The sequence below is a fragment of the Haemaphysalis longicornis genome, unplaced genomic scaffold (genome assembly GCF_048455015.1).
Source record: "Haemaphysalis longicornis isolate Haplotype H1 unplaced genomic scaffold, Haemaphysalis longicornis Haplotype H1 scaffold_3, whole genome shotgun sequence".
Lineage (NCBI taxonomy): Eukaryota > Metazoa > Arthropoda > Arachnida > Ixodida > Ixodidae > Haemaphysalis > Haemaphysalis longicornis.
In genome coordinates, this window is record NW_027526335.1 from 60,132,800 (window position 1) to 60,143,052 (window position 10,253).

A 10,253-nucleotide genomic window follows, 5' to 3' on the forward strand; every position below is an offset into this window, starting at 1 on the left:
CGACCGGCGCCGGACAGGAGCGGTTGGAGATCAATGGGAGATGCCTTCATCCTGAAGTGGATTTTGTACACTCTTGTTGTTGATGATGATCATGATGACCACGATATCTGAATCAAAAGTTTATCCTGGGTTGTGGCACCGCACAACGGAAGCTTGGAGTTCTGCATTTCGCAGAGCCACAGTGCAGATGCCATTTCAGAGTCAAATATTTATTAGCCACAGGAGGGGGGAATGAGGCAGGCGTGTCCGTCCAGGCAGCCCCTGGGGCTACGATGGTGTTGGATGCAAGTTGCTGTGATTAGTCGAATTCGGTGTGTTAGCGGCACGTATTGGCCTCATGAGTGCACTGTGGTGAAGAGGCACCACAGGATTGTCTCAGAGAGAAACCACACCTTCTACTGGCCAATCCTCTTGATCACGTGCACTCCGTTGCGCGGGTCTTCGTCTTCATTTGGGCACGCGCATCTTTTCCGCGTTCACAGTTCCAGACCAAGCGTACGAACATGCCGATCTCGCCCGCAAGAAGCCCAACGCTCCGTGCCAGGTCTCCATCTCCAAGCGGGCGTCGCCGCCCATCCCCGAAGCAACAACACCGTGCAGCACGGAGTCCGAGACGCCGAGCTTCTCCCAGGGGCCGCCCGTCGCCGCCCAAGGTATCTCGGAGTGCTTCTCGAAGCCCGATTGCAGGCTCCAGCCCGACAAGTGACCTGAATTCGCCACCGAGGTCCTCCGGCGCCGGTTCTCCTAGGAGGAGCACGAAGCACACCCTCGGGCCGAAACTGGACAAGGCCTTCCACGATGAACCGGGACGAGGCAGACCACTCCATGAGCGGCTTGGAAGGTCGGTGCTGCTCATTGGTCTGTAGAAGTTAGCGTATGAGGACGGCTGGCCCACGTAATTTCCCCATCTAATAAGCAATAAGTCTCCAAAAAGGCGTCCATGTATTATCTTCAACTCGAGACGTCATCGGTGAGGTTGATACGTCTGTTCGGGTACTTTCTGGTTTAACGACAACAGATAAAAGGAAGGGGGGGGGGTGGAGACTTCTATGCGGAATGCTCAACAGATGCGTAGCACATATGGTTGCTAGGGTAGCCATTGCATTCAGATCGCCTAATTATCGCTCATCACAATGTGCTGTAGTAAAGAACAGAACGGCTAAATGATCCCGCAGGGTGAAGCCAAACGTAGAACGCGGGAGTCGTGTCGACATTCAGCGCAAGCGACGAAGGTGGCAGCATTGTGACCGTTTAGCCAACGCGTTGAAGCTTGAGGTCTCCGCTTCTCCAGCACAGCGTTACGTAAAGTGTGCAATCGACCCAGAGTACCGCAGCACAAAGTTACAGCTTCACTCCACTGTGTCGCTTTGAAACATTTCATTAATAATACTCGAGTCGAGTTTCAGGTGTTATCAATCAATCAATCAATCAATCAATCAATCAATCAATCAATCAATCAATCAATCAATCAATCAATCAATCAATCAATCAATCAATCAATCAGTAAGAAGTTTACAAAGGCCAGTCAAAGCGTTTTTATGAAGAGAAGCTGGCTTCAAAAAAAATGAAAAAAAGGAGCTATTGTACCCTGTGAAGATTGATCACCAGCGAAGCTGTATAAAATACACATCCGAAACATTTATAGAGAATTAGCAAGTTTAGGGGAAATCCCCAGGAAATGTACACGTATTCATTTTTCTCATCATTCGATACTGATAGTGGCTATGCCTTTGTGATTACTTAATAAAAATTAGATTACAGCTTTATCCTAGCAGATTTATTTCCCTCCCGTAGAAGCCCATGTGTTGGCAGCTGACGGAAACTTAGTAATGTTTGCAACTTCACTGTCAAATAAGTGTGTCAAGTAAATTAAATGGCGACCAGTTGTGCTAGAACTGTTTTTGGGGAAAGTTTTTGTAAAACAGTTACAGCTGTTTTCTGGTGAAGATTCGTGATTAAGTTGGCTTTGCCGCAACGCCCTGCTGCCATCTCAGCATTGTATACGTTCACGAAAAATCCGCCAAGCCTCAGACATAACAGCGTCGCTGATAAAAGAAGGGAAGACTTCTCAAAGTACGCTGCTCGCACGAAAAAAATTTTTCTGAGGCAACAGCCAGCGCAAGAGAAGCATACTGAGTGATGTTATTTCTACGTTCCTTGTTCTGTTGACACTGAACTCCTGGAAGTTCAGTCACAGACTGAATGTTCGTATATTCATACGCTGACTGCAGTAATGGGTAAACGAATGGGCGAGTGAGTTAGTTAATTGAGTGAGTGAGTGAGTGAGTGAGTGAGTGAGTGAGTGAGTGAGTGAGTGAGTGAGTGAGTGAGTGAGTGAGTGAGTGAGTGAGTGACTGACTGAGTGAGTGAGTGAGTGAGTGAGTGAGTGAGTGAGTGAGTGAGTGAGTGAGTGAGTGAGTGAGTGAGTGATTTCTTTTTGATTGATTTTGGTGCAGCAAATGGCTGTTCAAGTGGTCGCCTTTTGCGGAGCCCTCGTCGTCTCATTCTGACGAGGAAAGGAAGGAGCCGGTCCACGCGTCTCCTTCGAGCACCAGTTCTCCGCAGCGCTCTTCTCGTCCCAGAGGGCTGACTGTGAGTGGTGCTCGAATTTTTCCACTGCGCACTGCTTTCATTCCAGGGATTTAACGTTGAACACAATGCCCACGAATTCACTCCAGCAGACTATTGCCGCGAACTTTGCATTTGGTTTGTTTGTTTGTTTTGTTTGTTTTTACTGCCCGGCCGCGCCCGGCTTTGTTATCTGTCTCTCAAGCGAAGCGCGTGTTCCATTCTTTATTTTTATGCCGCACGGGCTATCTCATTCAGATAAGGAGACTGTTTCGCCCTCACGTTACTAGCCTAGAATAATCTTCGTTGATCTACAATGTTCTGGATGTAAATCGACGGTTCGAGAACCACGCGCGCGAAAGATAACAAGCCTGCAGAGCAGTCGCCGCGGTATTCGTTTCGCCAACACCAGTCTGGGCACGTTACTTTGTTGACTGCTGTTTCGCCACCTGTGTATTCTTTGAGTTGTTAGTAAAGCACAAGTGCGCTCCAATAAACTTCAAGACAGCTGCGTCGTCCTTGTCTACGTGACACTGTTACAACAACGTGGGTTTTCTTGCCAGCACAACGCAAAACGGGCCGGAGCAGTACGACGTGTGCGGTTGTAAAAGAAAAAAAAAACGACCGAAGTTGATAAGCGGTTTTTCTGGGCAACAGCGCGAAAAAAGACGCGGACGAAAGAAACGGACAGGACGAGCGCTCGTCCTGTCCGTTTCTTTCGTCCGCGTCTTTTTTCGCGCTGTTGCCCAGAATGACGCCATACCAACTTGCCCAGCTCACTACTCTGTTACAGTTGATAAGCGGTCGACGAGGATCGCGCGGTATTGGTGAATATGGCTACAATGCAGGTAAACGAGAAGTGTTGTAAGATGTTACCTCTTGGCAGCACGCGAGGGCACAGAAAAAAAAATTGTCCTATTTACATTTATACTGGGAACGTGGTTTTTCTACGTATTATTACATCGAAGCTGTTTTTGCCTTGGGTACTATGCATTTTTTTTTGTTCTGCGTCTGCAGAATCCCGGGTGCCGAATTATAGGCAAAATCATTTGACCCTATCGAATATTTTACGTCTCATCAATAGGATATGAATATTCGGAGACGATTAGTTATTGGCACCATTTAAAAGAATGATAGACTGCCAGGAAGACAAGTAAGACTGCAAAGGTTTACCGCCGTGCGACCCGGTTCCGTCATCTGTACGTTCGCCCCGCCCTCTTTTTGTAGGCGTTACAAGCGCGCGCGTGTCTTCAGGGAGACGGTACCATCGCCAAAGCAAGTTTTCATTCTCCCATGTTGAATTTCACTGCACTTCCATTCTTGTAAATGTGACGCTGTGTATAGTCCGCAGTCTAGCTTCACTGGCCATCCATCTTCGCAGGATTATATGGCTCAAGATTTTTTTTGCGTGCTGCGATAACATCTCCAGTCACACGTGGGAGCTAATGTACGTCTATTGAAATTAATTTTCCATCTATGATACAATACGCATTGAATCCTTTACAGACTTGGAATGTGTTAATTTAACTGTAGGCAAGCTCAAGAACGCCGTTGCTATAGCTCTTACAAGAGCTATAGCTCTTACAAGGCCACCCGATTGACAACTTTGCCATTCTTTTGCAAAGTTTGCTGTCGTATCGCAGAAGCAGAAAGAAACGGGTAAATGTATTTTGTAGCGGTACCCATATTCCTTCCTTTCCCTTTTAGTTTCTGACTGCGACCCTTTCCCTACTCGTTAAAGTGAATCTTGTTTGAGGGAGGTCATCGGCATTTCTACGGTATTAGTACTGTAGACACAAGAGCTACAAGATGCTAGTACAAGGGTTACGGGCATCACCCGAGACGCAAGTGTGTATTTTATAGCATGACAGGAAATTTGTCCGGTCCTTGACACCAAAAAGGTGATGCATCTAATAAGCAGAAAGACGCGTTAGTGCACTTAGAAAACCGTATTCAGAATTACGTAATTTCTTGCTTTGCCTTTCCCAGTCCAGGTGCAGTTTGCGAAACCTTATTCATTTGAGTTTGTTGTGTACTGCACAATCTCTTTCGCATCATACTAAGTCGTGAAGTAGTGATAATTAATGCTTCCTCTCAAAAACAGCGAAAATAATTGGACTTCGCAAAAAATACGAACGCTGTGATGAACCAGCTCTTCGTTGCGATGGGGATCAGCGATTTCTTTGCCGTGCATTTATCGCTTGGTCCTTTGCCGACAAGCTTTACCCTATCAATTTGGCAAATTTTTCATACTTCAAAATGTTGCATTTAAATTATTTTCGTCTTTTGAATTAAAGTAGCTTTTCTTAGTCCCAGCAAAATGTGTACACGCGTTGGGTACCCCGTTTAAGAACCGCAGATTAGGACGGTAATACGTCACCCTCCAGAACAACGATCTCTGTAGCGTAGGTGCAGCTGCTGCTATGTAATACCTGCATTTGAATAAGCTAATTACTAGCTTCTAACCCTAAGAGAGGACTTCTAACCTTAAGGGCGGAGGGTTTCTCCCGAATAGCCAAGCCACAACACTTCGGCTTTCTTCAAATCACAATACTAAGGAACGGTTACGGGCAAGGTAGCTCTGATGGGTTCTTCTCAGAGCTGCTTGCAAGAACGGTATTTGGTTTCGACGTTGATGCCGGACGACAGAATCCCCCAGTTAATTTATCCACGCGGTTGCTGTCGGAATGACACCGTCGTAGTGGTAAAAAATGTTCATTTTAAGTAAGAAGTTGCCTTACGCTCCAACCTTTGGGTTGACACAGTCATCATGGTAAAAACTGTTCGTTTTGAAACAAGAAGTTGCCTTACGCTCTAACCTTTCGTTCCAAAGCTCACATCTTGAAGAGTGTGAGGTTAACGGGCACACACGTGGCTACAATTTAAAACGTCTGCCGCCACCGCAGCCCATCGCTACCTGGAGTTCTCACGAACGCACGCCGTCCCGGGCAGCCCCCCTGGCAGGTATTGGGAAGCGCATGGTCGCATCCCTGGGTATCCTGGCCCTGGTGACCTTGGCCGCCGCCTTTCTGTCGTTCTTAGCGCGGTACTGGGTCTACGGCAGAGGCCGCCCACAGGCCCTGGCTCTCCTGTGCCGCAGCGAAACGTGTTCACGCTACGAGGAGCTGCTGGCTAGCGCCAAGAATCCAGAGGCAAACCCGTGCGATGACTTCTACGCGCACGTCTGTGGCACTTGGACCAGCACTGGCAAGAGGCCCGTTTACCAGGTGGGCACTGCCCCTCTTCCTCCTTACGCTACGAGTTGAGGGACATGTGCTTGGCATTGTACACGCCCGGTGCGTCTGTTGTGGTAATATTACTGCGTTGCCAGTATACAGCTGACCACTATATATTTCCTGCTTCATGCGAGTACCAAAGTAACCCCTATCAATACGCTCGAAGACATACCCACTCATGGAAATTGTTTATCAACAATGCGAGTTCATAAATTCAGTGCGTCTGCTTCCCCACAATGCGCCTACAATTCCACCGGCACTTCGAGGAAATATTGAACGCATTGACTGTGGCAGTCAAAGCCAACTGAGGCAGGCCACCCATGCAGCATAATTTTGTTCATTTAATCTTTGAATAGCCATTGAGACCACAAGCCGAAATGAGGTAATTTCGGGGTTTATTTAGAAACGCTTCTCTATTTCAAAGCACCGCTCTCACAACATAAGTAGGCCATGCAGGTCGCTACATTCACGTAGACTGATTTGTGAAGGGTTCACAAAATGCATCTAATTCACTATTCGCCATAGGCCATACAACATTTCGCTGAACTATTGGCAAGGCTAGGAAGGGTCAGAGTTTCTGTGTATCGTCATGAAAATCACAAAAGCGTTTTCTGGTGCATACTTCCCAATTGGAGCTACCGCATGAAACCCTTGAACTTGTGACTTGAGTTATAGGAAAACGTATACATTTCACTTGGAGGGAATGATTTTCGGCGCCCTCTGCCTTTTGCCTTGTTCTTTTAAACGTTAATAATCATCACTAACTTATTTCATACACTGCTACGTGAAATTAGTGCAGCTATGTCCGCGGCTGCATTTTTAAGGATTGTGGTGTTGCACGCCTGCTTCCCTAACAACTTGGGAGTGTGCGCAGATGAACTGGGACCGCTTCATGGTCGAGATCGCCAAGCGCACGTTGTCGCTGAAGCCGGGCTCCGGTAAAAACCAGCGGGCAGTCGACAAGGTGGTCACGTACGTACAGGCCTGCCTGTCTCCCCTGGAGCGCGACAACATGCTGGAAGTGAAGTCGGCGCTGGCCTCAGCCGGATTGCCTTGGCCCGATCCAAGTCCCCAGCCGGACTTCTTGGCGGCGATGTTCCACATGTCACGTCGTATCTACCAGCCGTTATTCGTCGGCGTGTACGTGATCAGTATGCAGGGGCCCCGAACGCTCATGCTCTCGTACGACTCACAGGTACGGGCACGATGTTCGCGCATATTATTTGCCGTCTATACCTCGCTGCCTGAACTCTTCGCCTAGGCCTTAGCTGGCCTATGTCAGTGTTTCTTTTGCTTTGTACCGTTGCCTTGGGAGCCCGTGTGTATTTCTTGCCCTTAATTTCTAGACTGCAGAGATCGGGCGCCTGTACTCTCAGCCTCTTTCTCTAATTCTTTTTTCGTGTGCGCCTATTCTTTCCTACTTTGGAAGGGGAATGTCTTTCTTGCAAATTGTATTTTTACTGTCATCATTCAGAATTTTTCTGTTCTTATTTAGTTGTTTTCGCTTACCCTAGAATGTTTTTTTTGGTACCGGCATTCAGAATGTCCCATTGCCCTCTCGTAAGTACGTTTGTGGGTGTTCCAGAAATCTAAAGCATGCCTGGTTATTTATTGCCCTTATTTGAATGGGCCTTTCGTAAATGCCCTAGAACGAAAGAGGGCATGACTTACGGAGATAATTGTACCCGTTCAGGACTTGGCCATGCGGGAATCACCATAAAAAGTTGTGACTTTGCAAAGAAACGGAGCGTGGAAAACTGGTTTGAACAGCGCCTAATATTGATGACTTCGCAAAGAAACGGTGCGCGGAAAATTGGTTTGAGCAGCGCTTAATATTGATTAAAAATTGTAGCTTACAGTATTCATGAGCACTTCTAAAAGCGAAGGACTTTATGTGAAGGAAAACAATTAGCTAAGCTTCCGCGACTTAACGTCGCGAAGGCTGATGTTAGCGCCGAAGCTGCTTGGTGCTAGCCAATTAATCGCAAAGAACTTCTCAAAGCCAGGCGATCGATCCCCGTTGACACCAATTCAATTTTGCAATGTACAACTGCTTGCCCCACCTGCTGAGACTGTTTCTTTTGAACACGGCCCTTCGGAACATTGCACCGAGGGGGAGAAGCTTGCGGTTTCTGTATTTTGAGTCAGAAAATGTTTTGAAAACGCACTTTTTTATTTGCTTTTGCAAAAATCAAGCAACCATGTATTTTTAAATAAAAGAAAAACACAAATATCTCTGATTACATATGTTTCATGCTTTCTTTTTGCTGAAATATGGTGACAAGTATAAGCATTGTCACCAGATTCAGTATTTTCGAAGTGATTTGCTTATATATGCGTCCTTTCCAAGAGTTTTCTTTAACTTGTTGCACGTGTGCTTGTCGCTTACTCTCTCCCTCGCTGGGTCGTGCCTTCTGCACATCGCAGCACCCGCCGTATTAAAGGAGCACTGACACCAATTTTCGGCGGTAATATTATTGCACAGTTCGCTTCCTTCACTCAACAGAATAGCCTGGGGGAAATATGAGCGGCCTGCGACGCGAAGAACATAGTTTAATTGGATCTCATTTATCGCGCCGACGGAGCAGCGCGCGGAGTGGCACTCAGCAAATGGACATCAGCGTGACATCATCCAGGGAGAGCCAAAACAAGTGACGCGGCAGTGCTCGTCAAAAGCTCGTGACGTCACTTCATGCGCGCGGCCCCACGAACGGCGAGCCGGCGCAACGCCCTCTCAAGCGGGTGCCGGTGACGTCCGCACAAAGCGGTGAGGTCAGGCAGGGAGTCTGTCATATGCGCCGTTCGAGATGAAAGCGCGGGAACTTGAAACAAACGATTTTCAGGCCGTTTAATGTAATTAACTATCGCGCGCTGAAGTATTTGAAGTGCTGTTTCAGGTTCGCCAGGCGTTAAGCATCGATAAAAGCAATAAAAGTGTAACATAAAATTTTCGTGTCAGTGCTCCTTCGTGTTAGTAGCGCCTCACTCGTTCTGTCTGGTTTTCTTTCGCTCTACGTTTGTCCCTTGTGTTACAAAAAAGCGCTTTTCCAACCATGTACAGCTTCTTTAAGCCTCGTCACATGAAAGCATCGACCAATAACGGTTTCGCTGTTAAAGAAACCACGTAAAACATCTCGAGCTATGTAAAAAGAAAGCGGTCTTTCCAGTTTAGCGCAACCGCCGTCTCTTTCTTTGATCACAGTTTCACCTTCATGGTGTTACAGTTACGGACGCATGACTACACATCTCATATCTTACGGATGCATTTCTATGCCTCTCTCTAAATATTGCTCAAGCCATGCGGTTTGTCTCCTCCCTTTCCACGTTAGTACTTCTTTTTCTACATCGCATTAAGGAATGTTTGTGTGGCGATGTCTAAAATGTACTGAAAAAAAAAAATCCCGGGCCACCTCCATTCCCCGTAAACCTTGGGAAGGGCGAAGCATGCAGAGTATAAGTGTATTCTTGGCGCCTTGGCGTTTTTTTCAACGGAGATGAAACCGTTGGGAGGTAGAGGTATACAGCTTTGGTGTAAAAGTCTCGTGTCTTTTACACACGAAGCGTTCTAGCGCGAGGCGTAAACGAGTGTCCCGGTATTTTTTTTAGTACGCGTTACTAAGCGTTCAAGCGCGAGGCGTTAACGAGTGTCCCGGTGTTTTAGTACCGTGGTTACATGAGATGACGATTTCTACGACGACAGTAGACACTGACAGCCCGAGCCCCTGAGAAGCTTCGCCCCTAAAACCTGCATTTCTAGTCATACCTTTTTGTTTTTGCACAAGTATGAAAAATTTAATATGTGACTGTAAGTTGCGCATATACGCATCGATTTAATTCCAAGTGCGGTGGCGGAAAAACTATAGAAATCGGCCCGTGGTTTCTGTATGCAGTTCGCGTCGACGTACGAGCGCATCTCTCGGCACGTGAGCACCATCCATGCCAAGGCGCACTTCCGGGCCTCGTACGAGTCCCTGGCACCGATGAACGAGACGCGCTTCAACGAGCTCTTCGATGACTTCATCTCCATGAAGTGGTTCCTGGACAAACACCTTCCGCAGTCGGACGACGGCAACAGCAGCAAAGACCTGTCCTTTCTCCTGCAACTGACTCCCGCAGTGACGAGATCTCGCTGGGACGCCCTCTCGCGGCGCTACCTCAACAGCTCGCTTAAAAACATGACGGGCGTCTTCGTCGACCACGTAGCGTCGTTGAGGGTTCTGTTCAAACTCCACCAAGAGTACGGCGAAGAGAAGATGGCCGACTTTGTGGGCTGGTTCGGGGTACAAGCCTTGGTGGGCTTTAGCAACGCGCGACTTCTGGCGAGCTTCCACGGCTCTGCGGACGTGGCGACCGAAGAGCAGCGCAAGACGTGCGTCACGACAGCCTACCAGACTTTCGCGTATGCCATCGACAGTTTCCTGCGTGAGGGCATGGAGCAAGCCGTCAAGG

General features: G+C 47.7%; 1 protein-coding gene across 1 annotated transcript in view; it reads left to right on the plus strand.

The window, feature by feature from the left end:
- The first annotated feature begins 798 nt into the window (after positions 1-798).
- LOC144175237 (neprilysin-1-like) overlaps positions 799-10,253 on the plus strand; it is a 12,923-nt gene continuing 3,468 nt past the window's right edge. Inside the window, exons 1-5 of the mRNA XM_077704338.1 lie at positions 799-845; positions 2,457-2,592; positions 5,475-5,795; positions 6,679-6,999; positions 9,695-10,253. The exon at positions 9,695-10,253 is cut by the window's right edge and continues 203 nt beyond it. Coding sequence (XP_077560464.1) covers positions 799-845; positions 2,457-2,592; positions 5,475-5,795; positions 6,679-6,999; positions 9,695-10,253 — 1,384 coding nt within the window. The remainder of the gene's footprint in view (positions 846-2,456; positions 2,593-5,474; positions 5,796-6,678; positions 7,000-9,694) is intronic.